The sequence below is a fragment of the Rhinatrema bivittatum genome, chromosome 1 (genome assembly GCF_901001135.1).
Source record: "Rhinatrema bivittatum chromosome 1, aRhiBiv1.1, whole genome shotgun sequence".
In the NCBI taxonomy this organism is placed as follows: domain Eukaryota; kingdom Metazoa; phylum Chordata; class Amphibia; order Gymnophiona; family Rhinatrematidae; genus Rhinatrema; species Rhinatrema bivittatum.
The window spans coordinates 756889839-756917582 of NC_042615.1; the positions used below are offsets into that span (position 1 = coordinate 756889839).

Below are 27744 nucleotides of genomic sequence, written 5' to 3' on the forward strand. Positions count from 1 at the left end.
AGTTGCAGTCAGAATTACATATTCAAGTGACAAACAGAGTCAATTAATATTTTAGCAATAATTGAGAAGCGGAAAGTGAAAAAATTATTACAAGGTTTATTTTTTATATAAGGAAACATTAGTTGAGTGGGTTTTTTTTTTTTTTTGTAAATTACATAGAAAAAAGTGAAATGCTATAGCACTGTAAACTTTCCAAGATTTAACAAAGATGGCTACAATAAATACACATAAAAAAAAGTAAAAAAAAAAGGCCAAGTCAGTCAGGCAAGCTACAAAGAACATTTGAGCCTCTGATTCTTGTGCTTGAAAAACATTTTACTATTTCATGAAAAAGTCAGTTCATCCCTGGTGCTTTGGAGTAGTTTAAAATAATCACTTGCCTACAAAGTACAGCCTGGAATTAGCTGGCATTAGTTAAATAAGCAAAGAGAGGGTAAGAAATGTAGCAATTTCAAATAGCAAGTTTAAAGTCGCTTTGCTCTGCCGTGTGAATCACCTCAACTGGTCACGGGGGCACCCGTAGGCTCACTGCCAGTGCAGGGTCATTCCTTGTACAATACACAGACGAGGAACTTTCTGTGTTAAGGTAACCCTCACCTACTGAAAACTGTGTTGGTGAAGCGGCAAGCAAGTCAGACAAGTTTTACTATTGAGTGTGGGCAGCAAAGTGTTATCCTGCAACAGTCAGCTGTGAATTAGAGCACGTGTGCTGTCATGGCAAGTTTTTTTGATTCAGTAACTTTGGCTGAGTTGTCAGTAATTCCCCATCCTCTCTTTCTACTCCCCAGAAATCACTGCAAAAATAAAATGCACTCCTTTAGGGTGTCAGTGTGTTATTTATTTCCAAGCCTGGTGATGCAACGGGAATTTCATCATTATTACTTAACGCTCTGCTGGACTGGAATGTATTGACAGCTTGGCCCATCACTGAAGCTCTCTTTGCTTACAACTGCTGAGGGCTTCATTAACTTGGTGTTCCTCATCTTGCTATTTTAATTGCCTTAATCTGAGTCATAGCCATCACTCACAAAAGGAGCAGCCTTAGCACTAATTACTGTTGCCTAAAATACTAACATAATTTAATTCAACTTTAAATTATTACAAAGAAGGCTCCTAAGCTGCAAGGGAAATAAACATTTTGTGGTCAAGTACATCAGACGAGCACAAGCTCAGCTCACATTTTAGCCACCTCTAGTTTCTTTTGCTTAGCTGTAATTGATGGCCAATTACAACCTATAGACAAACTATTCTCGTTCTCTTTTTTTGCCTCTTCTTTCTAATACAGATATATGGATTTGGTGTGCAAGCTGCAATATGGCTGTGTAAAATCCAAAACATTTCAGTGGAGCCCCTACAATTTTCAGACTGCATACTGCACTGTTGCATATCTTGATTTACACAGAGTGTGGGGGATGGGGGCGGGGTAAACCAACAAGACTGATTTGGATATTTTAATTAGTGCTGCTCATAACAATTAACATCTTCCATGCTATTTTTCTTTTTTTTACTTTCCTTTTTTTTTTTGACATATAGAAGTGCACATAAAATTAATGGACAAATAGCTATCTGGCTATAGCTCATGCTCTGTGCTACACAGCTCTATTATTATATGTAGAGGCTAATTTTCAAAGCATTTACCCGCTTAACTCAGCTGTCTGGAAAAGGCCCACCCCTCAGTGTATTTAAAAGTCCACGATGCCTGGACTTTTAACTGCATTGGGAAGAGGCATTCCCTGAGTTGCTCTTAGGCCTAGGAAGGAAAAGCAGGCCTATATGCATTTTCAAATCTACGAGCCTACTTTTGAAGTAAAATTCTAGCCACGCAAAAAAAACAAACCTGGTGCACGTGATAGTATATACTATTTTGCGTGCACAGCGATTTTGAGAGAGACAGTCAGGTATACTTTTGCTTTGAGAACTGCTGCAAAGCCCCTTGGGTAAGAAGTATATGTGGTCTTTGTCCTAGGGTGGGCAGTGTGAAAATTGCTCCCCTCCCCCTCCTATAATGCTTAGCTACACCAGCCCTACACGTTTATGCTCAGGGCAGTTACTGAGCAGAGGGTATCTTACAATATGCACAAATTATTGTTCAGGAGGTCAAAGATGAGAACAATCAAATTTATTCTGTATCTATCTCTGTTTGTTAAAATTAAAAAACAGCTGTTAAAAAAACCCCAAAAAACCCTTACATTTATGTCAGCCAAGATTTGCTCGCAGGACTCCAAATGTGAAAGAGTAAAGCGCTTACTTACTTCCACCTCACTTTGCCCCTTTACTTGTTCTTTGATAAATGTATTTTTCCCCAAATAGCTCCGTCTCTAGATTTATTTATAGGCAAACCTTGAAAATTCAGTAAAAAAAAAAAAAAAAAAAAAATTTCTGTTGCACAAAAACTTGTAGAAAAATATATACGTTTTTGGGTAAAAAAAAAAGGTATCCTGAAGGGGTTGCTTCAGGATACCTGGTGATTCAGTGCATACAGACAGGCAGAAGAGAACAACAGAGAGCAGCGATGGCTCTGATGTGCTGGCACAGTACATTGCTGGCTGTGACTCTGCAGTCTCCCTACAATACAAAGGCAGTGTGCGGGCGATGGCAGGCATCAGTAAGGTGAAAGATTGCATCACTTTTTGGGGGACTGACTCTTGCACATTGTTAGAATCTGCTTCAGCACTCTCTGAACATCTTCATCCATTTGACCCTACGGAAAGAAAGGAAAGTAATATCAGGACACAGGTGAACGAGAATAAATAAAAAAAAGAACTGAAGAGGCAAACTATAAAAAAGGCAAAGCTCTGCAAGGGAAACATTTTCAGCTCTGCATTTACAAGGACTGAATTGTGAAGGAACTGGGTAATCGCTTCAGCAAGTTAGCGCACGCACATGAACAACCGCACATACGGACCAGACGATAACAGTGGTAGGGCAGGCGTCAGCGGCAGAAACATGCACAGAGCCCCAGAGACTATGCAAACTGCGGGACTGCTGCAGCAGGTTTGAAATAAACACCCGCAAGTCACTGACCTGACCAGAGGGGACAGCAGGCACCCAGGGTACACAAGGAGCCGGAAAGCAAAACAAACTCCAGTCCCAACTCTGCAGCACCTGGAGAATCAACTAATGGGGCCAGCCAGCAAGAAGCAGCAGCATGATGGAGCAGACAAACAAAAACTAGAGACTCGTGAAAACTGCAGGTCACATAATCAGGGGAATAGAGGGAGGGGAAGAAGGAGGAAAGTGCGGAAGGAGGAATGGAATAGGGGGATAAATGCAGATAGTCTGCAGGAGGGATGCAGAGATAAGGAAGGATGACAAAGTAGAGAGTAGAATGAGAAAAGAATGCCTACACCCCTGCACTCTCCCCCTAGACATCCCCAAAGCATGCAACCCACAAACACACACCTCTGACTCCACTGAACAACATTCACACCCACTCACAACACAATTACATATCCTGAAACGCACCTCCCTACACTCCTACCCACACGCAGCTCCCTACTGCCACTCATACCACAAATACTACTGGAAAGCCACTTGCAACACTCACTCCGCTGCACAACAGTGACACCACCACCACACGCTACCCACCCACCACTGATACAACCACCACCCACCACCTACAAAACAATCTGTACCTCTATCCCCACACCACCATAAACCCTGTCATGCTCTTCACAACATTGACAGTATCACCACCATCATCATCCACAATGCACCTCACACCTCCACATAACAATGCACACCACCACAAACCCAGTAAATCTATTATTCCCCTGGTAACTTACCCCCTTACACCACAAGAACATACCCTCACACACCTCCCAAACCACAGCCACCTACATCATGCATACTGCTGGAAACCCTCCACAGCCACCACCACCACACACTACCCACACATACACCTTTCACCTCTAGTGCCACACTCCCAATATCTACACCTTCACACTTCCACTCACATCATATAAATCACAAACTCAGTTGCAATATTTGTGCATCCTGCACACCTACTCACTTCCTCACACCACTATGCACTACCCACACAATTTACACCACTGATGTCACCACCACACACACATCCCCCACACCTCCACTACCACAAAAAACACACACTATCAACACCAACCCATAGATACACCCCAGTGCTCCCACACAACCCTCCAATTACATAATACATACATGTATTATCCCCACACAAACCCCATCTATAAATCCTCTATTCCAGTCTCACAGTCTCAAATCATGTGACATTGCAGTGCATCTGCACAGGTACATACACAGCAATGTTCATCTGGAGCAGAGGACAGGCCAATATGCCGCGGAAGTCGATGCAGGAGACTTCAGGCAGTGAGGGGCCAGGGCCAGTGGACTCAGCACCATGGCAGTGCCAGTGGGGGGCGGGGGGGTGAGGGCTGGGGTCAGCAACAGAAAGGCTTATGGGATTGACCAGACCCACCAGCAAAAATGAAAAGAGGCACAGTGAATGTACAAAGTGCTGGTGGATTTTCTCAGGCCCCACCAGTGATAGGAAGGCAAGGCCAGAGTTGAAAAGAGGGAAAGGGAGGGGAAGAACAGGTGGGCATGAGTTAGGTGGGAGGGGGCAGGAGAAGAGAAGTGAGTGAAGAAGAGAAGGTGTAAGCTGGGAACATGGAGGGAGGCAAGTGGAGAGTGAAACTGAGAACTTGTGCATGACCTACATGGCCTTCCATCCCCTCTTCACATCCCTCTCATATACTACCACTCCACTGGGCCCCCTCACACACTCATCCCCCCTACACCCATCCGCAGCACACACATACCTCCACCTACACCCTATTGCCACCAACCCCCTCTTCACACACACACGAGAAAAAAAAGGGGAGGGTAGAGGAAATGAGAGTGGGAGGTGAGGGCAAAGTGGAGAGTGTCAAGCAGAAAGCCGAGCACATCGAATCCAGCCTCAGCATACCCAATACCACCTGCACACCCTCTGCTCCTCCATACCCACATCCTACAACACCCTTAGATGATCCAGCTGTAACCACCACTGCAGAAGGGAGGAGACCTCCCTCGGCAGGTGGAGCCGAACCAAATAGTCCAGGGACTATGGACTCCACCGAGACAACATGGAGCGCTGAAGAGGACGCATCTGCACTCTCACACATGGTACCACTTCCAGCATTGCCGCCATTAAACCAAATACCTGCTGGTAGGACTAAATGGCTGCGTGCAGTGTGTTCATCAATAGACGTAGCTGTGCCATCAACTTCTGAATATGAGCTTCCGGCAGGAAAACCTTGCCCTGCTGTGTGTCAAACTAAACCCCAAGGTATTCCAAAGATTGAGCAGGCTGAAGACTGCTCTTGGCCAGGTTCACCACCCAGCCGAGCTCCTGCAACAGGGAGGTCACCTTGTGGGTCACCAGACGGCTGTCTTCCAGTGACTTGGCTCGAATCATCTAATCATCCATATATGGGGGTGTACTAGAATCCCATTCATCTTCAATTCCACCCCAACTACCACCATTACCTTGGAAAAGGCCCTGGGAGTGGTGGCCAGACCAAAAGATAGCGCCCGAAACTGATAAATGGCATCCCAGAACTGCGAACCGCAGAAAGTGTTGATGCTCCAGTCGAATGAGAATGTGAAGAAATGCTTCGGACAGATCCAAAGTAGTCAGAAATGTCCCCGACTGCATGGCCATTATCACAGTGCAAGGTCTCCATGCAAAATACGTCACCCTCAGATGACAGCTGAAACTAAGATCCAGGATGGGACGAAAGGATCCCTCTTTCTTGGGCACAACGAAATAAATTGAATATTGCCCCATATTTTCTTGAGACGTGGGCACCAGAATCACAGCACTCAGATTGATGGGTCTTGCCAATATATCCTCCATGGCCTGCTTCTTCTGTTGGGAGTGGCAAGGAGAGACCATGAACATGGTCCAAAGAATACTGCAAAACTCCAGTGCATTTCCTTCTCGTATCACTTCCAGGACCCATTGATCCAATGTGATCTCGACCCACCTCTGAACGACAAGATAAAGGTATTCCCCTATCTCCTGTTCCCAGGGGTGTAGGAAAAGAGCCTTCAGAACTATGGAGTCTCGGAAGGATCCACTTCTTGAGCCTGTGCCGCTTCTGGGCTATCTGGGACAAAAGGACTGAGGCCTACCAAAAGGCCGAGTCTTCTGAAAGGTTACTCCTCTATAGGGTCAAAACTGTTTGGATTCCCTAGCATGACCTCTAATGCTAAAGGAGTGTGGCATCTGCTTCTTTTCCTCCGGTAATCGAGGAACCAGTGATTCGCCCCACTTACTGGCCAGTTTCTCCAAATCACTCCAGAACAAGAGCGAGCCTTTAAAGGACAATTTCGTGAGGTTAGCCTTGGAGATTGTATCAGCCAAACAATTCCTCAGACATAACTGAAATTAGTCCAACATCCCAATGCCTAGGCATCCAAGACTTACGCGTCCCTTGCCGTAAAAATCTTAAGTGCACAGCAACGCTCAACTTGTGCATCCAGGCAAGCGGATGGCCACTTAAGGAGCCGCTTAACTTGGACGTTCAGACTATTAGGCCTGCCTAAGCACCCAAAAAACTGGACACACAACTTGGAGGCATAGCTAAACGCACATACCGAACAGACAGTCCTGTAGAGGGCAGCCTAAAGAAAACACGCAAAACGCATAGCAATGCCACTGAGCCAGCAGGTCAGCCCAGCCCCAACCCCCAACCCCCAACTCCACCTCTACCTCCTGTGTTCTTAAGATAACGGGGAGCCAAGCTTCTTCCTGTTCTTGTGTCAGAAGGTATACATTTATATTTTACAAGGTGGTTAAACATAACATCCTTTAGCAAAAGTATTTTTCTTTTGTCCTTTATATATAATCCACATTTAAAAAAAAAAGTTTGACTGTTACGATTAGTATAAAAGGCACCATTATTTTTCATGCTATTACAAGGAACACAATAATCAGGTCTGTGCTATTTCCCAGTTACAAATGAAATGATACAATCTTTTTTCACATAGATTTTGGCTTCGTGGCTGTTGGTCTGCTATATTTTCAGATTTGAAGGTTCAAATGAATTGAATATTGTGGAACACATGCCAACCTTTAATGGTTTTATCTTTTCCACTAAATTTTTGCTTGCAACAATTTTATTGTATTTAAAGTGGTCTCTTTTCTTTTAGATAGGAGTTTCCCTCTTTGCTGTATTTTGTATTTTGAGTTAAATATCCCCAGGTAGTTTGTAGACTTAAGGGTCACTGAACTAACAATATATCTGTGACTAGCTTTTGAGAACTAAACTCCATTCATAAGATCATAAAGCAAAACATTTGAAATTAAGATAATCAAACACTTGAAACAAACACAAAAGGATATAGTGAGGACATTGGCTCTCTCACCCACTATCAGATATAGGCCCTTTGAATTGTAAAGTTTTACCTTCGTAGCCTCTCTTTCCCCCTCGTTTCCCTTTACTGAACTGTAATGGTATATGCAGACAACCCTATGGTCTAGCTGTACTATTTAAACCCAACCGTAACTGTTTCTTCACTGACCTGATAAAGACAGCTTAGCTTTTGAAAGCTAGTTACAGATGTTTTAAGTTAGTGAAATAAAAAGGTATTATCTACATCTTGTTTATTGATCGGAGTGGTGCCGAATGATTGGAGCGGTGGTGGTCCCGCTTCACAAGAGTGGGAACAGAGAAGAGGCTGGTAACTACAGACCGGTTAGCCTCACTTCGGTGGTGGGAAAAGTAATGGAGTCACTGTTGAAAGAGAGAATAGTGAACTATCTGCAGTCGGGAGAATTGCTGGACCAGAGGTAGCATGGATTCACCATTGGAAGATCCTGTCAGACAAATCTGATTGACTTTGACTGGGTAACCAAGGAATTGGATCAAGGAAGAGCACTCGATGTCATCTACTTGGACTTCAGCAAAGCTTTTGACACTGTCCCGCACAGGAGACTGGTGAATAAAATGAGAAGCTTAGGAGTGAGTGCCGAGGTGGTGGCCTGTATTGCAAACTGGTTGACGGACAGAAGACAATGTGTGATGGTAAATGGAACTCTCTCTGAAGAGAGAGCGGTTTTAAGCGGTGTACCGCAGGGATCGGTGTTGGGACCGGTCCTTTTCAATATCTTTGTGAGCGACATTGCGGAAGGGATAGAAGGTAAGGTATGTCTTTTTGCGGATGACACTAAGATCTGCAACAGAGTGGACACGCCGGAAGGAGTGGAGAGAATGAGACGGGATTTAAGGAAGATGGAAGAGTGGTCGAAGATATGGCAGCTGACATTCAATGCCAAGAAGTGCAGAGTCATGCATATGGGGAGTGGAAATCCGAATGAACTGTATTCGATGGGGGGAGAAAGGCTGATGTGCACGGAGCAGGAGAGAGACCTTGGGGTGATGGAGTCTAATGATCTGAAGTCGGCGAAACAATGTGACAAGGCGATAGCTAAAGCCAGAAGAATGCTGGGCTGCATAGAGAGAGGAATATCGAGTAAGAAAAGGGAAGTGATTATCCCCTTGTACAGGTCCTTGGTGAGACCTCACCTGGAGTATTGTGTTCAGTTCTGGAGACCGTATCTCCGAAGAGACAGAGACAAGATGGAGGCGGTCCAGAGAAGGGCGACCAAAAAGGTGGAAGGTCTTCATCAAATGACTTATGAGGAGAGATTGAAGAATCTAAATATGTACACCCTGGAGGAAAGGAGGAGCAGAGGTGATATGATACAGACTTTCAGATACTTGAAAGGTTTTAATGATCCAAAGACAACGACAAACCTTTTCCGTAGGAAAAAAATCAGCAGAACCAGGGGTCACGATTTGAAGCTCCAGGGAGGAAGATTCAGAACCAATGTCAGGAAGTATTTCTTCACGGAGAGGGTGGTGGATGCCTGGAATGCATCCACCACCCTCTCCGTGAAGAAATACTGGAGGAAGTGGTGAAGACCAGAACTGTGAAGGACTTCAAAGGGGCGTGGGATAAACACTGTGGATCCATAAAATCAAGAGGCCATCAATAAAGAGTGGGTGGCTTGCCAGAATGACGGCTACTGCCTGGAGATAATACCCTTATTCAATAAACATACACATGGTTACTGTGACTCCAACATCGCTCTAAGCTACAACAGCAAGAGGAAATGTGGAAAAAAGGATTCGCACTCACAAAGCGGGGAGTAGCTGGCTTGTTACGGCGGTTACTACCCCAAACCAAATAAGCCTGATACTTCACGTTCAACCCATATCCAGCATAGCTCTCTGCTTCAACAGCAGGGGAGAAGAAAAACTGATACTTCACGCATATCCAGCATAGCTCTCTGCTTCAACGGCAGGGGAGAAGAAAAACTGATACTTCACGCATATCCAGCATAGCTCTCTGCTTCAACGGCAGGGGAGAAGAAAAACTGATACTTCACGCATATCCAGCATAGCTCCCTGCTTCAACAGCAGGGGAGAAGAAAAACTGATACTTCACGCATATCCAGCATAGCTCACTGCTTCAACGGCAGGGGAGAAGAAAAAAGGATTCACACTCACAAAGCGGGGAGTAGCTGGCTTGTTACGGCGGTTACTACCCCAAACCAAATAAGCCTGATACTTCACTTTCAGTGCATTTCCAGCATAGCTCTCTGCTTTAACGGCAGGGGAGAAGAAAAACTGATACTTCATGCATATCCAGCATAGCTCTCTGCTTCAACGGCAGGGGAGAAGAAAAACTGATACTACACGCATATCCAGCATAGCTCCCTGCTTCAACGGCAGGGGAGAAGTAAAACCACCAATAAGGGCTGAATAACATAGTCTGGGTAAAGCAAATAAGCATGGGTGTAGCTTGCTTATTGCGGCGGTTACTTCCCCTACTACCCCTAACTAATCAAGCTTGATATTTCACTTGGATGCAGCTCCATCACTGCTCTCTACATTAATGGTGGGGGTGGAAGGGAAATAGAACCAAAGAGCTAAGAGAAACAGATAAGTATGAGAAAAAATGTGTGAAGCTTGCTGGGCAGACTGGATGGGCCGTTTGGTCTTCTTCTGCCGTCATTTCTATGTTTCTATGTTCTATGATCCTTATTTCTACATATTCAAGTGGCTAACACAGTAATCACAATATTTTGCTCCAGGTAATTGGGCATTTATTTGTCTCATAAATTTTGCAGACTAGAGGTTTCAGTGAAGGAGATGGGTTGACCCAGTCATAGATTATGACAGCATGATCAATCATATCATACAGCAATTTTTGTCTCTTATTAATCAATGCAGAAAGCCATGAGATAAATTTGCATAAGCAGAGTTTCCAATGCCTATTTTATCTGGTGCATATTCACTGTGGATATTCTGAAAACCCAACTGACTGAGGAGTTATAGGACCGGTTTGGGAGGCTGTGTTCTAGGGTTTCAAATGTATGACAGAATGCCTTTTGTGGAGGGTGTGTGTGTGTAGGGGCAGGGGGGAATTATTACTTTTAAACCTGGATTCTCAACAAAGGGCAGGAAACAAGCCATTATGTGATCCTTTTTGTAGGCTTATTACAGGTCTAGCAACACCACCATGATAATTGTTCACATGCCTTCCTCTTAGTTTATACTGGGTACATTTTTATTACAGTAAACCTAGTATGAAAACAGAGAACATTGCTCTGCGCTCAAGAAAGAATCTGAAAGCATCAGGGCTAACACTGGTGCTGGGCACTGTAGACTAACCAATACAAAACATACTGGAATATACTAAATTGCAGCTTTCTGTTGCATATTGTAAAGCAGAGTTGCTTACTTGTAACAGGTGTTCTCCCAGGACAGCAGAATGTTAGTCCTCACATATGGGTGACATCATCAGATGGAGCCCTGTCAAGGAATACTTTTATCAAAGTTTCTAGAACTTTGACTGGCACACTGAGCATGCCCAAAATGCCACTAACCCTGTGACCACACGTGGTCCCCCTTCAGTCTCGTTTGTAGCAAAATGTACAAGCGAAAAATAAAATAAGAAAACGCTATGGAACCCAACTTGTGCATCCAGGCAAGCAGATGGGGTGGCGGGCAGGTTTCGTGAGGACCAACATCCTGCTGTCCTGGGAGAACACCTGTTACAGGTAAGCAACTCTGCTTTCTCCCAGGACAAGCAGGATGGTAGTCCTCAAATATGGGTGAATAGTAAGCTACAGGCTGACTCATAATGAAACAGGCCAAGCAGCACACATGTGCAAAAGGCACAACAACTGGGGTGCTGTTGGCAATGAGGCAGCCCGAAATTCACAGCAGGTCGAGGGAGGACGAATTGGGTTTTACACTGGGAATAAGTTCCATAGGACAGACTGGCCAAGGACTGAGTCTTGTTGTCCAGCCTTGTCAAGACAGTATTGGGCTGCGAAGGTGTGGAGAAAGCTCCACATCGCAGCCCTGCAGATGTCTGCAATCGTTACTGAACGGTAGTGTGCTACTGACGTTGCCATGGCCCTTACTGAATGCACCTTCATTCGACCCTCAAGTGGAAGGCCTGCTTGCTGGTAGCAGATGCAATGCAGTCTGCCAACCAGTTGAAGAGCAGGGGCGGATTGACCTATCGGGGGATCGGGCTTCCCCTGGTGGGCCGGTCTAGCTGGTCATGTGGTCTCGACCGCATGGCTAATCGTCTCTTGCAGCCTGCACTCAGCACAGTGACCTCATCAATTCAAGGTAGGTGGCGAATTGGCGATTGCAGCCTCACAGGCCCATTGAAGTAATAAAAATCGTGGCCAACAGTGGCCGAAGAAAAGAAGATGGGCCAGCCCGGCGCCTCCCAGACAGCCCCCGGTGAGACCAAGCCCGCGAGGGCCAAAAAAATGAAGATAGGCGCCATCCAGCCAGCCCCCGCTGAAGACCAAGCGGTGGGGGCCGAAGAAATAAAAATCGTGGCCGACGGAGGCCGAAGAAAAAAAGATGGGCCGGCCCGGTGCCTCCCAGACAGCCTCCGCGGGAGACCAAGCCCGCGAGGGCCAAAAAAATGAAGATAGGCGCCGCCCAGCCAGCACCCGCTGAAGACAAGTGGTGGGGGCCGAAGAAATAAAAATCGTGGCCGGCGGAGGCCGAAGAAAAGAAGATGGGCCGGTCCGGCGCCTCCCAGACAGTCTTCGCGGGAGTCCAAGCCCGCGAGGGCAAAAAAAATTAAGATAGGCGCCACCCAGCCAGCCCCCGCTGAAGACCAAGCGGCGGGGGTGAAGAAATAACAATCGTGGCCGGTGGCGGCGAAAAAATGAAGATGGGCGGCAGCAGTGGCGGCGAAAAAATGAAGATGGGCGGCGGCGAAAAAATGAACACCGGTGCTGCTAACCCCCACCGGAGACCAGTTGTTCAGCTGGGGGTTCGATCGGCAGAGTGCTTCTGTGTGTGTGTGTGTGTGAAAGGAATGGCGCTTCTGTGTGTGTGTGTGTGTGTGTGTGTGAGAAAGGAATGGTGCTTCTGTATGTGTGGTGTATATGTGAGTCAGGTAGGGTGCTTGTGTGAGTCAATGTGTGTGTGCGAGAGAGAGATGGAACATGTTTTTGGCTGGCTTGTGGCTGTGAGAGAACTTGTGTGTAAGTGAAATAGAGCATGTGTGTGATTGAGAACTTGTGTGTAAGTAAGAGGAGCAAGAGCATTGTGTGATTGAAATCCTGTGTGTAAGTAAGGGGAGCAAGAGATTTGTGTGATTGAGATAGACTGGCCAGAGAGGTGAAGTGTGTATGTGTGAGACTGATCAGGGAGATGACTGGTGGTATGTGTGTGCTTGTGTGTGAGAGAGAGATACTGGTTGGGGAGATGATTGGTGTGTGAGAGACAGAAACTGGTCTCGAGGGTGTGACTGGTGTGTGTGTGTGTGTGAGAGAGAGAGAGAAGAGACTGGTTGTGGTCCCTAAGGAAGAGGACCGTGAGGACAGCTTCAGCAGCTACTGCTGCTTCTGGTGTGGCCTGCAAGGGAAAGAAGTAGGAGAACTGCTGGAGACTGTAAGTAAAGGTGGCTTTTTAAGTTCATTTTTCTTGACTGACTACCATTTTAATTATTGGGTAGTATGTGATGTGTCTGCTATTTGAAATATTTTATTGGTGTTTGGTAAAGGTTTCAAAATTTGCTTGAGTCTTTAATTATTGGATATTCTATTCATCGGCTGTTTTGAAATTATTTTATTAGTATGATTTTATAATTATGATTCATGGTTTATATATCTTGATTTTATTGATTGTTTTATGAGGAATGGTGACATTTTTGTTTTTCCATTGTTGCACTGTATAGAGTCTGGCTTGATACGTTTTACAGTTTAGTTTTTGTCTGCACATTTCTATTTATACTTTATGTGGCTTTATTCTGTATTTGGTGAGAGTTTGTGTTCTGCATGCAAAGACTGAGATGAAGCATTCTTTTCGCATGTGGTTTCTCTGTAGGGATCTGTGTAGTAGCTTGGCCTGTTCTGTTTTCCTGATAGGAGGTGTATTGATATTTTAGATTCTGGTGTAATATTTGTGGTATTCTTTTTCATAGGTGGGGTGGTTATTCTTTGAGTTTTGGCAAATAGTACTGTGCTGATACGGGAGGACCATGCTGAAATATAGGGGTGTGTACACATATATGCAAATTATATATGTAAATGTAATTGGGTACCCATAGGCCAGTATGGAGAAAAATCCCCCGGGCCACTATTTTCCCTCAATCCGCCCCTGTTGAAGAGACTCTGCTTGCCCACCGCAACTCCAAGCTTGTTTTTGTTAAATGAAACAAAGAGTTGGGAGAACTTTCTGTGGACTGCAGTGCGGTCTAAGTAAAATGCAAGCGCAAGTTTGCAGTCCAAGATGTGCAGAACTCGCTCACCCGGATGAGTGTGAGGTCTTGGAAAGAAAGTAGGCAAGACTATAGATTGGTTTAAGTGGAAATCCGTTACCACCCTAGGAAGGAATTTAGGTTGAGTGCAGAGAACCACCCGGTCATGGAGGAACCTTGAATAGGGCGAGGATGTTACAAGGGCTTGCAACTCACTGACTCTGCGAGCAGATGTGATAGCTACCAGGAAAATTACTTTCCATGAAAGATATTTGAGTTCGCATGAGTGCAGGGGCTCAAAAGGAGGACTCATAAGCTGTGCAAGTACTACGTTGAGGTCCCATTCCACGACTGTTGGTCGTAGAGGAGGCTTAAGCTGTAGTAAGCCTCTCATGAAGCGACCCACAAGGGGTTGAGCCGTTATCAGGGCATCCCCTATTCCTTGATGGTAAGCAGAGATGGCACTGAGGTGTACTCATATGGAAGAAGTCTGGAGACCAGATTCCGAGAGCTGCTAGAGATAGTCTTTGTTTTGGCGTGGGGCAAGAAAAGGAATCAAAGCCTTTCTGTGTGCACCTGAAGGTAAACCTCTTCCACTTAGAGCAGTAAGACTTCCACATGGAAGGCTTTCGTGAAGCTATGAGGACTTGAGAGACGCTACTAGAAAGATTGAGGTGCTGTAGTATCAATCTTTCAACATCCAGGCTGTCAGGGACAGGGTCTGGAGGTTCGGGTGGCGCAACTTGCCGTAATTCTGTGTTATGAGGTTGGGTGACATGCCCAGGCAAATGGGTTCCTGGACAGAGAGGTCGAGAAGTATGGGAAACCAAACTTGGTGTGGCTAATACGGGCTATGAGTATCATTGAGCCTCAGTCCTATTGTAGCTTCTTGAAAGTCTTGCTTATTAGCGGAATCGGAGGATACGCATATAGAAGGGAAGGTCCAAAAAAACACACCGGAAACCGGTTGCATATAGCAGGCCTGTGCTCTAGGGATGGGTGAAGGTATCCATAGTTTGTTCTCTTCGGTCCCTGTGTAGGGAGCAGAATCATTCCACTTTGTGGTTCTGATTGGATGCAAAGAGGTCGATGTCCAGTTGACCCCACCAGTGGAAGATTCTGCCCGCAACAGAGGAATCCAGAGACCACTTGTGGGGCTGGAATTTCGGCTGAGGTCCGCCACTGCATTCTGTATGCATGCCAGATAAGTGGCTCGCAGCAGTATGGAATGCGACAGGGCCCATGCCCAAATCTGCGCCACTTCTTGGCAGAGCAGATAAGAGCCTGTGCTCCCCGTTTGTTCAGGTACCACATTGCTACATGGTTGTCTGTTTGAATCAAGATGACCTTGTTGGATGTGGTACGCCCTGAATGCAGATGGGCATACCGCATTGCTCGAAGCTCTAGGAAGTTGATCTGATAGGTCGCTTCGGTGTTTGTCCAAGTCCCTTGGGTTTGAAGGCCTTTGACATGGGCTTCCCAACCTAGGTTGGAGGCGTCCGTGGTTAAAGACGCTTGAGGAGCTGGTTGCTTGAAGGGAAGACCTGTTTGTAAGTTGGCCTTGTGTGTCCACCAAGCAAGGGACGAAAGCAGCTGAGTAGCTTGGTGCCACTGAGATTTTAGAGTCCATTGTATCAATCTCATGGCTAGGCATGCCATTGGGGTGACGTGGACCATTGAAGCCATATGGCTGAGTAACGTGAGCAATTAGCAAGCTGAGGCTGTTTGCAGATGACGGATAGAACTGGCGAGGTTGGACAGGGTGGTTGCGCAGTCATTGGGTAAGAACCTCAAGCCCAGCATCCTGTTTCTAATAGTGGCCAATCCAGGCCATAAGAACCTGGCAAGTACCCAAAAACTAAGTCTAGTCCATGTTACCATTGCTAATGGCAGTGGCTATTCTCTAAGTGAACTTAATAGCAGGTAATGGACTTCTCCTCCAAGATCCAATCCTTTTTTAAACACAGCTATACTAACTGCACTAACCACATCCTCTGGCAACAAATTCCAGAGTTTAATTGTGCTTTGAGTAAAAAAGAACTTTCTCTGATTAGTTTTAAATGTGCCCCATGCTAACTTCATGGAGTGCCCCCTAGTCTTTCTACTATCCGAAAGAGTAAATAACTTATTCACATCTACCCGTTCTAGACCTCTCATGATTTTAAACACCTCTATCATATCCCCCCCTCAGTCGTCTCTTCTCCAAGCTGAAAAGTCCTAACCTCTTTAGTCTTTCCTCATAGGGGAGTTGTTCCATTCCCCTTATCATTTTGGTAGCCCTTCTCTGTACCTTCTCCATCGCAATTATATCTTTTTTTAGATGCGGCGACCAGAATTATACACAGTATTCAAGGTGCGGTCTCACCATGGAGCGATACAGAGGCATTATGACATTTTCCGTTTTATTCACCATTCCCTTTCTAATAATTCCCAACATTCTGTTTGCTTTTTTGACTGCCGCATCACACTGAACCGATGATTTCAATGTGTTATCCACTATGACACCTAGATCTCTTTCTTGGGTTGTAGCACCTAATATGGAACCCAACATTGTGTAATTATAGCATGGGTTATTTTTCCCTATATGCATCACCTTGCACTTATCCACATTAAATTTCATCTGCCATTTGGATGCCCAATTTTCCAGTCTCACAAGGTCTTCCTGCAATTTATCACAATCTGCTTGTGATTGAACAATTTTGTGGACCGAAATTGCCCTCCCCAGACCCGAAAACGAAATGGGGACCAAAAACAAATTTATGCACTCCCCTAATTTGCTCCATAAGACACACAGACGCCCGGGAACAGAGCCGGTTTAGCACACGATTTTTTTTTTTCTCCCTCTGAATCCTAGGTGCATCTTATGGAGCGAAAAATATGGTATATGCCATTGACAAAATACATAAGACATATTGTATGTGCACAGTCCACAGCATAAATTATGATGGTTGTCAATATATTTGATACAAATAACAAACACCTATTTGCTTAATTTAATGAGTGATTCTTTATGGTCTTGGTTCATTTTTTCACTCATTCTTTGCCTGTTGATAGACTCTGTTCTCCCAGGACAAGTAGGGGATGGTAGTCCTCACATATGGGTGATATCATCAGATGAAGCCCTGTCACGGAATACTTTTGTCAAAGTTTCTAGAACTGACTGGCACACTGAGCATGCCCTGCATGCCACTAACCCTGTGGCCACACGGGGTCCCCCCTTCAGTCTCTTTTTTTTCCGCACAGCAAGTTGCCTCGCAATTTAGGAGCTCTGAGAAATTTCTCACACTTTTCCTCACAGAAAAATTTGAAGTCTATCTTCCTAATTTCACCCTCACCAGGGTCCCCCATCGTGCTCCATTCTCTCCAATGCTCGGTAAGGGTTTTTCTAGCTATTTGCGGTCTGTTCCCGGCGACATACTCAGTCAGTGCCCAATGGTCACCAACCGCACACCACCCTTTGTTTCAGCATGGCGACCAGGTTTAGAAAATGCCCAAGTGTCCAAGGTCTATGTCTATAATGGACCTGCACAATGTTTGTGTTTTGTGCCTAGGGCCTTCGCACGATGTCCTTCACTGCCCCAGTTGCACACAAATGACACCCAAAGGCCGGCGTGCTCATCTGTAGAAGATGGAGCATCTGTTTGCTTCAAAACACTCTGCTCCATCAACTCCAGTACAAGTTGTGCCGACTGGAGCGGGTCCATCTACTTCGGAGATGCACCGCTAGGAACACCGTGGAGCAGGTGACAGTCTGTCACTGACCCCTTCAAAGACATCGGTATCATCATCCTCTGTGCCGGAGAAGGACCGGACCGAGCACTTCAGGAAACACCGGCACCAACGTGCATCCCCGCCAGTGCCAGCACCAATACCGCAGCGGCATCAACTTCCACCGAGTCGCTGCAAAGAGGGCCCAGGGTGAGTAGCCCCCATCCTCCTCTGGACCCGGGACCCCGAGGCATTCTCCACAGATATCAGTGCCGAATACTGAGCCTCCACAGACTCCTGTGGACGCTCCAGTAACGCCTAGCCTGCCTCCTACCCCAAGCGCAGTGTTGTCCACACCAGTCTTCAGGGAGGAATTGAACAGACTGGTCCAACAGGCAGTGCTGAATGCCCTTCGGGGCTTCCAGTCGCCATCGGAACCAGCGCCCTCGATGTTCACACCGCTCCTCGAGCGCTTAGACACCCTTATTGGTGCCCTGCTGACTCAGCCCATGCCATCAGACATGCTGGCACCGAGTCGACTATCGAGACTTCCACAGATCCCAATTCCCATTCCGGGATCCACGGAGGAAGCTACTTCCGGCCCGATCCCAGCAAGGGATTTTCAAAGTGGTAGGTATGTACATGTTATACATTCAATTGAACAAACTTGGGTCAGAGTCCTTTAATTAATATTTTATGCAGCTACACTATATATATATATATATTTTTTTTTTTTTGTATCACAAATTGTTTTTGTTTGGATTGGCTATTTTTTCTTGCTCCTTTGTACTTCCACTTCAATCTAAACTGGGGTTGATTGAAGAAGATTTGGCACCATTAGCCTTCATTCCCAACTCCCTGGGAACTAATCCACCAGCTCAACCCTACTGCACTACAGTTTAAATATTCAATTTAGTGTTTTTCTCAAGAATACATACATTTGAATTGATGGATTCCTTTTTTGCACTGGTTGAAAGGATAACATTAAAAACAATAAAACAAGTTTCCCATACCTGCACAGCATAGAGAAGATGTGTTCTGTAAACTGCTACAATCTCCTGGTGTTGTTTCTTGGACTCCTGGAGGTAATACAAAGACCATTTAGGAAAGAAACAGTCATTTAAAAAGTTATTCCCATTTCAGAAAAAATAAAAAATGACAACTAGTGCTTGATTCATTACACATTCCCTCCTAGTCTGTGCTTGCCGTAAAAGTGCTCAATGAATCAACCCTTAGTCCTAAATCTGGCACTACAGCTATTCTCAAGGGATATATAACTTTAAGGCATTTTGAGTTAGAATTAGAATGTCCGAGATGAACTCTCATCATGCATTTACTTGCTTTTGTTTCTAAGCATCGTTTATCCTTATAATCTCCCATAAATGACTGGTGGCTTTCCAGCAAAAATAAGTAGCTGTGTGAAACTAAGACTTGTGTTGCATGCCTGTGTGCTTCATGCCCCATGACTCCAGGTCACACCTGCTCTCAGCATTATGAAGTAATCATACCAATGTAATGAGGCAATGGCACAACTAGCAGTGAATGGGTCCCTGGTGGACAAATTAAGATGAGCCCCCATCACACCATGTGCAAGGGCATTAGGTGTCCTAGGTGAACCTTGCACCTTCCCCCCCCCCCCAGGCCTCCCCATACACAATTAAAAATTATGCATTTATAACCGATTTTATATGAAAAAGGATATCAAAGAACAGACTTGAGGTAAAAATATTACTGACAACATGTATATTATACTTACATGCACTCTTGCACTGTCAACCAGAAAATCCTGTGCTAAAGACACTTAGGTCTAATACCTTATGGGTTCCATTGCAACGTTTGTGGGCTTGGCCCTCAGAAGACCATGAACAAAATTAAAATATAGTACCGTAAACCTCCCATAGCTAAACCTTACTGTTTGCCAGCACTCAAACAATAAAACCCTTCCTTTGAAAAGGCAAGACTGCAAATATTACACCAGTACCTAAAATACTAATACACCTCTCATTAGGAAAACAGAACAAGCTAATTTGCTATAGATCCCGTCACAAAAACTACATACTAGTAGAAGACCCCACCCTTGGTCACACATGCAGAATACAGACAGATCCTCACCAAATATAGAATAAAGTGACCATAATGTATAAATAGAAACATGCAGACAAAACTGAACTGGAAAAAACAAGCCAGACTGTATATATAATGCAACAATGGAAAAATAGATATATCACCATTTCTCATAAAACAAACAAAATCAGTAAATATAAAACATCAAAAAAGTGAAACCATACAATAAAAAAACAAACAAAAAAAAACCTGTCAACTAGAACATCCAATAATTAAAAACTCATAAGATTTCTAAAAATGTATCAAGACTCCATTTCTAGTCACTCTCAAGCTTCAGCTACTTCTTTGAAATGTTGCAAAATTGATACCACTCTTTTCTTCAGTTCTTACCTCTGCTACCTCAGTGATGTCTTTTCTCAACATTGCTGACTACTTCTCAATGGGATCTTATACTTCTTTCAACCCTCAATAAGCTAGCCCCTTTTAGATCATTTTCTCTCCACTACTCTAAATCTCAGCCTTGGTTGTCCTCTGCCCACCCCCTTGCCGGCAGCCTTGGGCTCTTTGCCGGGGCTCTATCAACAGTAGCTATGCCACTGATCTGAGGTCCAGAACCAAGAGTGCTTCCTTCCCATCTTCTAGCCCTGAATTCATGATGTATTACCCCTAACAGCTTTGCTTACATTCTTCGGTGACAGAACCACTCTGCTTCACTTTGTGGTTCTCTTCTCAAAAAACACAATACCACTTGCCTGCCTGGTCCAACTGCAGCAGACCTTCATATCTTACCTCCACAGAGCATTCTAAAAATGACATAGGGAGATTCTGAAGGCTAAATTTAGGATTCTTGGTAGGAGATTTAAGTCCTCCTCTTTTTCACTCAATGCACAATAAAGCTCTGGAATTTGTTGCCAAAGGATGTGGTTAGTGCAGTTAGTGTAGCTGGGTTCAAAAAAGGTTTGGATAAGTTCTTGGAGGAGAAATCCATTAACTGCTATTAATCAAGTTTACTTAGGGAATAGCCACTGCTATTAATTGCATCAGTAGCATGGGATCTTCTTAGTGTTTGGATAATTGCCAAGTTCTTGTGGCCTGGTTTGGCCTCTGTTGTAAACAGGATGCTGGGCTTGATGGACCCTTGGTCTGACCCAGCATGGCAATTTCTTATGTTCTTATGAAGATGTTGGGGTGATTTTAGGGTTACCTGTCAGATTATGGTTAGCTGGGGAGGGTTATGGGTTGTAGACAGTACAGGCTGGGGGTGGTCCGACCCTCCCCTTGGGTCCTGAAGACCTTCTCACTTGAGGGGTACAGGGCTGTTGAAGGTTCTCTGGGTGTTAAAGGACAGTCGGGGAAAGTGGGTTGGGATTAGAAAGGTTTACTTGTTGGTTAAGAGTTTCTCTTTTCAGAATCTGCAGGGTGGGATTATAAAGCATACTATGGCAACGGGTGTGCAGCTATGCAGAGGAGCAAACACTTGTCCTTTTTGTGTGACTGAGCACCCCAGAGCCCAGGGGATCAGATACTGCAGGTTTGAGGTAGTGCCTTTCCTTTTGAAGAATGGACTTGTGTCCATTTCCAAGAAGTTAAGGTTTGATATAAGAATTCTGTGTGGATTCAGAGAGAATCATCAAAAGTGAAAAGTGAGTAAGGTGCCCGGTTAGGTGCCCCAGAATTGAGAGTGGAGCATAGTAAACACTACAGTGAAGGTATGAACATCTGGCGTTGTGATGTTAGGAATCAATTGAGATACATTTTTCATGGGAGAAGCTGAGGACTAAAATTACTGAGAGAAGAGAATTAAGGAGCTAAATTACTGAAGGAATTGGCTGAAACGTAATGAATCCATTGTTTGTTGGAAAAGTAATGTCCAATTTTATTAAATTTCATTTTGTGAAGATTAACTGGATGATTTTCAAACTGGGTTTAACAAGCCATCAATTCACTTTTATAATATATTATTAAAATTGAGTTGGAACCAACCAGTTTCCATAAAAAGGCCTTGAAGCTGAGCTTCCCCCATAGGGGATCATAGATGCTCAGAAAGGTGGTGGTAAGAACTGTGCAATCAGGATCTAAACTTTTGAGTTGTGAACCTTTGGGCTAATACCAGGGTTTTCCTGTCCATACATTTTTATTAGTATAGATTTACTATTGATTATTTATATTTTTTTATTTTATTGCTTAATGTTTTATAAGGAATGGTGCTATTTCTGTTTTTCCACTGTTACACTGCAAACAGAGTTTGGCTTGTTTTAGTCTCCAGTTCAGTTATCTGCATGTTTCTATTTATACTTTATAGTCTCAGTTCTGTATTTGGTGATGGTCTGACTATGTTCTACATGTGTGACAGAGGTGAGGTATTCTGCTACAGTGTAGGTTCTGTGTAGGGATCTATAGCAGCTTGACTATTGTATTGGTGTTTTAGGGCCTGGTGTTGCCTTTTCATAGACAGTATTTTTACTGTTTGAGTACTGGCCTAGTTAAGGCTGTTTTGAAATGGGAGTCTTACTATATTGTAATTGTAATTCTGTTTACTCATGGCTTTCTGAGGGCCAAGTCCACACCCAACACATGTTAAAATAGGTCTAATATATGAATTCTGTCTTTTTCCTTTATGGGTTTTTCTGGTTGGCACTACAGCAGTGCATGTAAATATAATAGGCATGCTGTAAGTGATATTTTTACCTCAGAAGTTGTACTTTTGAATGTTATTTTCACATAAACTTATTATAAATGCATAATTTTTGTATGTTCAAGGCTGCAAAGTATGCCTAGGGTACCTAATATCCTTCCACCAACCATGGATTCTGTAGGAAGTGGGTTTGTCAGTTTTTAAAGTTTCGAACACTGGAGGGAGCTGGGTTTTTGTTTTTTTGACATGCCTGGGACAAAGACTGAATGAATTGGGTGGAACGGAAAGGGGGGCAGCACAGTAATTGTTTGCACAGAGAAGTAATAAAGCTAGCACAGACTCTGCCTGTGCCCACGTTGAATGCTGGAGGAGTTGTGAGGTTTCTCCCTGCAAAGGGGAGAGGCAGAGTGTCATGGGGTGCCTTCACAATAGAAAGGGACTAGTGGTTAATGGGGGGGAAGGTCTTTCCCTCCAAAGGGAAAGAACCAGAAATGAGGTCTGAGGAGTTGGGCCTACTCTCAAAAGAGGGGTGTCTGGAGAAGAATATCTTATGCTGGGGGAGTGGATGTGGCCCAAAGAAAGGATCCCCATACTTCCAAGAGTGGGACGGAGTCTCTTGGGGTCTTTGAAAGAGTTTGGAAACAAAACGTAATTTCAAAGAAGAAAGGTTTAAGCCCATATTCCTTATTCGTCCAAGAGGAGTGCTTCAGAAAGTGGAGTAAGAGGATAGTCCATTCTGGGAGTCAGAAGGAAGACTTTCTAAGACAGAAAGGTCCTGAGGAATTGCCGACTGAGAAAAAGGAATCAGCCAGAGGCTCACCCAAGTATGAGGAGAGAAGTTCCAGAAAGGAGGAGAAAGAGCTTCACCCAAGGTATAAGTACCAGAGGAGAGCCAAGAGAGGAGGATTCCTGCCCAGAGAGCTTATCTGCCAAAATGTGCAGCATTGTGATACTGTGAGAGATTAAGTTAATTTTTGCGCTTTTAATCTTTATACGGTTTGCTGTATTAATTCTTAGTATGCTGCTGTGGATTAAGTTATTCCATGTCATCAGTGATCAGTAAAGGCTATTTTTGGAGAGGTTTGGTGTCAAGTGTGGTATTTTCTGACTTTGACTGGACTGGTGTGCATAAGAGCCAAGAAGAGAGGAAACCTTAAAGACCTTGAAAAATTAACTCTCGGCACCTCATCCCCATCCCCCTGTACAGGAAAAATCCAGGAGGCATAGGTACTGCTCTGGTTGGCCCATGACCCTCTCAGTGAGCCCCCTGTGCCCCGGGTAGGAATCAGGGTAGGAGCTACACTGATATTATAGAAGTAAAACAACTTAATCAGTGGTATGAATTTTACAGGAAGCATTTCTTTTAGCAGATGTCATAAAAGAAGAGAGGCAAGAAGCAGAAAATATTTCATGACTAAGCTGAGACATCATGTTCTACAATCTCTGAATATAATACAGAAACTGTTCAGAAGGAATGTTTTCAATGCAGCTTTGAATACTATCTGTGAATTAGCTTGAAGAATGAAAGCAATAACTTTTGTTTTACATTCCATCCGATCCTAAAATATGTGACCGAGAGCCCGAGAAGCTAAAAGCTTCTTCTAAGGAGATAATTTTATAATAGCTCGCATAAGCAGGTCAGAAAAGGCACTCACAAGTTACCCCAGTTTTCAGAACAAATTTATACATGAACCCACTCACTTTAAAAATTATCCTACCAAAACTACCTGCTCATAATTATGCCTGCTAATCTGTCTGCTAAAATTATCTTGGAAACAGTATGCACGGAAGTACAAATCCCTCCCAAACTCTGTCCCCCCCCCAGGAACACTTCCACTCAGTCCGGGTAATTTACATGCGTACAGGACATACACATTTATCCACATATCATGTGATCACTTTTATAACAAGCCACTTCTGCGGGTAAAGCACCTTTACCCACAGAAATGCCTTTGAAAATTATCCTCTAAAGGGGTAATTTTTTGCCAGTGTAAAGTTTCCGGGTACCTTTTATCCACACACTTTGCACTAATTTTCAAAGCCAAAGTTTAAGCATAACTTTTCAAAATTACCCTGGGGAAAACTACCCACAAGCATTTACACCAGCTAATGCATGTGAGTGGTTTCCCTAGCAGAAACTGTGTGCATACTTTAAAAAAATAAAATAAATAAAATTTAAGCAATATGCATGTAAGTCCAGTCACTGCCCAAACTCCTCCACCTGGAATGTCTCTGATATCTGAAGAAAAATATGCACAGACACCTTGTATGCACGTATATCTCCCTGCATATCAGGCGGGCAGTTTTACAAGGCCACATTTATGCAGATAAAGCACTGTTTTACTCCCATAACTGCTTTTTAAAATTACAAGCCCAGCTTTAAAAACTGTCCATGATACAGAGGTAGGGAAGTTTTCATATATCTATTGTTGTGGTAATCTGCAGCGATTTTGGGACTCCTATGTGGAAACAGGTTTGTGAAATTTTACATTTCAAAGTCGATTTATCTTATAGAATTGTAATTTGGATGTAAGTGGCTTCACATTTGGGCTGTTCATAAGAGAGGAAAGAGTGGTGGTCTTTCTACTCCCAAATGCGATAATCTGTTGATGGAAGGACGTGGTCAAGGCAACTAGCCCAGTGGGGGCAAAAGTGGATTAGACAAGTTCCGGAAGGAAAATTCCATAAACAGTGGGAAAGCCACTGCCTATCCCTGGGAGTGAGGTACAAGAAATAAATCAACTAGTGGGGATCTGACAGGTACCTGTGATCTGGACTGGCTACTGTTGAGTTGATGAACCTTGGTCTGACCTCAGGATGACACTTCTTATGTTCTTAGAGTTAATCATGTCATTTGAAAAATAATACTGACTTGGATATCAATATGAGGTGAAATACTATTTGTTTGTGTTATAAGTATGAGGTAGTGGCTGCTGAAAAGTATGGCTGATTATCTACTTGCAGGAAGATGCGGACTCCCATGAATCTCTTTCCATTTTCTTCTGTAAATGTAAAAGCAACTGTGATTGGATTTAAAACACTCAGCCTTGTTAGTCTGGAAGTTTTCTGTTATTGTTTATGATTATAAAATAAAAATCTTTTGAACACAGACAAAAAACCCCCCAAAGAAACTGTCTGCGGTACACAATTTGCACACGTAAGGGAATGCTCAGGGATTTTTGCAAATATTTATAAGCTGCGTGGTGGGTGCTACAGAGTTTATAAAATACCATGTATTTCTGCCCTAAATGTATGTGTGAATGTTATAGCAAATGCATATATTTTTAAAGCCAAAAAACATAATTCTAGAAAGCATGGGACAAGCATCCAGGATTCTTACTTGTGAAGGAAAAGTCAGATTATGTGAGTCTATGGTACCGCAGCAGGAAGGAAATTGTGCAGCGGACCTTACTGCAATATTTTATATATGCTAATTAAAGCTGTGACTAGGAGGGCCAGCCTTGTAGCTCAGTGGCAGGTGCCATCTGGAACACCTGGGTTTGATTCCCGGGTCCGACTTCTCTTCCCTGGGGAAGCTATGGAGGGAACGCTCACAGCCCCTTCATGGGGAAGAGGTGTCAGCCGCTGCTCAGTTGCAACATCTAGGGCCAATACTTAAGGTCCATGTAGGCTGGGTTCAAGAGGGAGTAATGGCTTGTGGCACCTAGTTGGATAACTGTCACTGCAATGGCTGAGCTGAGAGAGAGTGGAATATAATAAATAAAGAGAGGCAGGCGGGGGGAAACCCTCAGGTAGACATGAATGAAGGCTCATAGTATGGTAGAGGCAGGTTCCGATTGAGCTGGGGAGGCCCAAAGGTGTATGAAGAAAAAATTGTGAGACAAAAGAATGGTGTGTTGAAAATGTGAAAAATGTGTTGCTCTTCAATGAATATCACAAAGGCAAGAGCATTAAACCATCACTTCCTAAAACATAATAGCTTCTACTTTTATAATTTTTAATAAGCAATTCTTAATTTCTACATGTTTTCCTTTGAAGTTGCCCGGTGCGAAGGAGAATTCATTTGTAGCTGTATTTATTTACACGACTGTCCCTGTGCAACATCAAACTTTTGAAAGATAAGATTTAATTTTAAAATATACGAAACGCACCGCCAGTTGATTCTGCAGTTGTTTCACTTGTTGCTGCAGAGCATCCAGCTGCTGGCTCTGTCTCTTGGGTATACTTGTTGAGAAAGAGAGCTGAGACAGGCTGTTCAGTGCTTCCTTTAATTTGCTTACTTCTTTGGTCAGTTCATTAATCTGCAAGACCAAAAAAAAAAAAAATAAAATAAGTAAAAAATACACAAGCCCACTATTTAACAAAGGGAAACAGAGCCTTGTTTTCCTTCCTTTTCAAGATTCCGAGTTCTATTTAGCAATTGACGTTTTCACCTTCAACAAAATTCATCTCCCATGGACAAACAGTGCTAATTACAGTTTTAGTACCATTTATTTTTTAAGTTGTCTATTTGCAGACAAGCATTTAATTCACAATAGTGACACATTATTAACACTACCAAAAGGAAAAGAAAAACCATGGATGCCTTACTTATCTCCCCTTTATTCCATCCCAATGTCAGGATTTAGTTACATAAAATTTATTTTGGAGGTCTCTATTTAAAAAAACTGTCCTTGCTGATTGGCTCTATGGAGCAACTTCAGAACAGTACATGAAGTCAGAATGCAGACACCCCAGCAAACATACCATAAAGTAGCACCAGCACCTCAAAATTAGCATGCAGTTTACATTCATGTTACTTTACATTTCAAAACGTGTAGAGCAGTAGTAGGGGACTTTTACTATCACTTGATCTACATTTCTAAAATAAGAGTGCAACAACTTTGGATTTAACATAAGAACATGCCATACTGGGTCAGACCAAGGGTCCATCAAGCCCAGCATCCTGTTTCCAACAGTGGCCAATCCAGGGCACAAAAACCTGGCAAGTACCCAAAAAACTAAGTCTATCCCATGTTACCGTTGCTAGTAATAGCAGTGGCTATTTTCTAAGTCAACTTAACAAATAGCAGGCAATGGACTTCTCCTCCAAGAACTTATCCAATCCCTTTTTTAAACCTAGCTACACTAACCACATGATATATACCCAATTCCAATCTCCAGCACTTTGCTGTAATTTCTATCATTCTGACTTTTTCATTATTGTATATGCATGCAGTATATTCGTGGCCCAGGCCCTAAATCAGGTCTCTGCCACTAGAAATGTGAATTTATTTTCCCCAATGTTTGCATGGTCACTTCATCTCTGGCTATGCGCACTGTGTGAAAGGGTATGAAGGAGATTTTTCTTACCTTTTTAAGGAAGTATTTGGGAAGAGGCCTTGAGGCAGAGTGTGCCCATTTACAATATAAGGTGGTATTTAGGGAGAGAAGTATGTGTTCTGATAGGAGTAGAACCAGAGAGGGGAAAATCCTGTCTCTCTCTGCAGCCCAATATTAGGCTAGATCAGCCAAACCATGCCTCCAGTTGACTCCTATTAGACTCCTGGGCAGTGTCATCTGGCTATCCAGAGGGAACAATGGAGATTAAGTACACTTTAAGCCCT

At 43.8% G+C, this 27744-nt stretch overlaps 1 protein-coding gene across 4 annotated transcripts in view; it reads right to left on the reverse strand.

Annotated features, from left to right (window-relative positions):
• Positions 1-721: 721 nt before the first annotated feature.
• The window catches only part of RAI14 (retinoic acid induced 14), a 409994-nt gene continuing 382971 nt past the window's right edge, over positions 722-27744 (reverse strand). For all 4 annotated transcript variants that reach the window (XM_029579046.1, XM_029579067.1, XM_029579038.1 and 1 more), the window contains 3 exons: positions 26290-26439; positions 18492-18557; positions 722-2701 (listed from right to left, as the gene is read on the reverse strand). In XM_029579046.1, coding sequence (XP_029434906.1) covers positions 2624-2701; positions 18492-18557; positions 26290-26439 — 294 coding nt within the window. In that variant the 3' untranslated portion in view covers positions 722-2623. The remainder of the gene's footprint in view (positions 2702-18491; positions 18558-26289; positions 26440-27744) is intronic.